At 40.0% G+C, this 2,777-nt stretch overlaps 1 protein-coding gene across 1 annotated transcript; it reads left to right on the top strand.

The window, feature by feature from the left end:
* The first annotated feature begins 280 nt into the window (after positions 1–280).
* Positions 281–1,974, top strand: LOC109418015 (thioredoxin reductase-like selenoprotein T homolog CG3887). The gene is made up of 3 exons (XM_019692210.3): positions 281–652; positions 769–1,057; positions 1,120–1,974. Exons 1-3 carry the CDS (start codon positions 483–485, stop codon positions 1,279–1,281), a joined length of 621 nt encoding a protein of 206 aa, XP_019547755.1. The 5' UTR covers positions 281–482; the 3' UTR covers positions 1,282–1,974.
* Positions 1,975–2,777: the final 803 nt, after the last annotated feature.

Genomic DNA, 2,777 nt, shown 5'->3' on the forward strand with positions numbered 1-2,777 from the left:
CTATATTTTTGCTTATAAATTTTGCAATACACATGCATATTATTTGATTATGAATATTGTTAACCTCATGATATTTTTTGAAATTTGATGCTGTCTGCAAAATTTGCAAATTTACTTTATCGATTTAATCGACAATGATTTTTCATAAGGGCCTAACTGACTTGATCGATTTCTCTTCGTCGACTCTCTCTTTCGTTAATAACTAAGTTTTAATTTAATCAGTATTGAAAAGATAGCCTGATTTTAAACATCTAACTGGCACCACTACTCAGATCATCCGATGACTGACTGACGACGGTCGACGGACGGACAAAGTTTTTGAAAGTTCAGTGAAATCGGGAACGTCAAAGTCAAGTGATTATTGAAAAATTTGCTCCAGGAATCAAAAAAATAGCGAATACGCAGAACCAGACCACCGACCGTGTAATCCAATTAAAGCTTCTTCGGACCGGCCAACGTTGGCACAGAGAAAGAGGCGAAAAATGTGGCCAAATTTCAGTCGAAAACACTTTTCACTGCTGACGGTGCTCTGTGTGGGCATTGTGCTGCTGAGCCTGGCACCGGCCAGCGGAAGTGCCGAAAAGGAGATTCCCATCACCAAGTTCAGCCAGAATGTCGGTGGCTACGGGGCGACGATGACTTTCCTGTACTGGTATGTGAAATCAGACTGTCGCTTTTTATCTCCTTATCTTTGGTCCTATCTGCTAGGTAGTGACCCGGATTTTATCACTGTCATGTCTTTCATCCGTGTTTTTTCTCGTTTCTCAGCTATTCTTGCGGCTACCGTAAGGCGTTCGATGAGTACTATAACATCATTCACGAAAAGTACCCGGAGATTACGATCCGCGGGGGAAACTATGACCCACCGGGCTTCAACATGTACCTCTCGAAGGTCCTGCTTGTGACGAAGCTGCTGATGATCATCGCCCTGATGTCCAACTTCGACGTGTTTGGGTTCCTGCGCCAACCGATGCCGTCCTGGTGGCGCTGGTGCACCGAGAACAAGCTGTACGCCTGTATGATGGTGTTCTTCCTCGGGAACATGCTGGAAGCGCAGGTTCGTATGGAGGAAATGTTCTTAACTTTGCTTTATTTGACACCATTTTCACACTTCCGCAGCTGATATCATCCGGTGCGTTCGAAATCTCCCTGAACGATGTCCCAGTGTGGTCCAAGCTGGAGACGGGTCGCATTCCTGCTCCCCAGGAGCTGTTCCAAATCATCGATAGCCATCTGCAGTTTTCCGATAAGATCGAGCAGAATCCCGATTTTGTAAAATAAGTTATCAATCTTGTGCTTGCTCAGTGTAGATTTAGTTTGGAAGTTTAAGTTAGATGACTTTTCACAATTTTCACTCGACTAGTCCTGTTAGTATGCAAAATGAACCATAAGCAATCTATATCTTAGGTCCACACGTTCTGTTCAGTCTGTCTATGAGGTTCCTTAATTTTAGTTGCCTGTTTTACATGGGTCTCTATCAATTTATTTCATGAAGAGTTTTATGATTGGACATATTTATTTTTTGGAAGATTGTCAAACAACTATTAAATAATTACCAAAAACATCGTAAAATTTGAACAGAAAAGTAGATCATTTGTAAGAATTATATATATGGCTACCCCTAATTCGGAAGTATGTATTGTGAAAAAATAAAAAGGTTTGGTAGCTGTCTTGATAGAATATTCTATTCAATCAAAAGAACAAGGTAATAGGGTATGTGTGCCATCAGTAATCTCACGCTCCCATATTCATCTTATTCGAAAACAAGCGATTACGGCACCGATTGATTCCGTTCTTTTTGTTTTCAAGCGTGCTCACTTCCAACAAAAAATACAAAAATATGAAACAATACAAACAACGCCTCAATCCTTTGTTTTTCGTAGGATGAAAATGGGAGCCACATGCTTAATAAGGGAACTAATACCCTATAAAAAGTCAAAGGAAAAATTGAGAATAAATAACTGGGAAAAATGATGACTTTTGTTTGCTTTATGTTTCAATTGAAACTCCCCCTTTCTACCGGTAAGTTAATCAAAGAAAAGTAGAAGATCCTAGCGGTGTAGTAGGTAGTAAATTCAACAATAAATTACATTTTGAATGATTATTTTGAGTCCACAGACTACCACTTTGAGTTACTGGTTCGAGTGGTGTAACGGTCGCCATGTGATGTTCTCAATACAGTAATGTCCCGATTTTATCCGTCCCTCGGTGAATTTTAAGGTGATAAAACGGGATTAATTTAAAGCAGTTTTTGCCCAGCAGACGTTTCTGACTTGGGGACATATTAACCTTAGTAGGATATGGGGGTCAATGGACTACCCGCTTTACGCGCAGCCACAGTTGATCAGCAGGAGTAAATCAATTTAATTTTGTATGGCGAAATGCATCTAAACTTGAATTACTTGAAATACAAAGCTTTTACCGAAAAAATATTTGGTAGGCTTAATTCGCCCCCAAAACGACGATTCGACCGCTTGGGAGTGTTGTCGTCGTCGTGATGATGCTTCCCGAAAGCAATGTCAAATTCGTTAGGGGTTTCAAAACATTGGAAAGGAATTCATTATTTTTACAGACAGATTGAGATTTACGAGAAAATGAGTGTGATCCGAAGGTATAACTGTTTATTCTGAGCATAACAGTATTTTTTACGGCAGTGAAAATTAATTAGAAGTACGACATTTCTGGGTCTGAAAATCGTTCAGGCGAAGTGGATAGCAAATCTAACCTAGAATATCCTACAATTCTAACCTCAACTCCTCACTTGCACAAGCCGGATC

This window comes from Aedes albopictus, chromosome 2 (genome assembly GCF_035046485.1).
Source record: "Aedes albopictus strain Foshan chromosome 2, AalbF5, whole genome shotgun sequence".
NCBI lineage: Eukaryota > Metazoa > Arthropoda > Insecta > Diptera > Culicidae > Aedes > Aedes albopictus.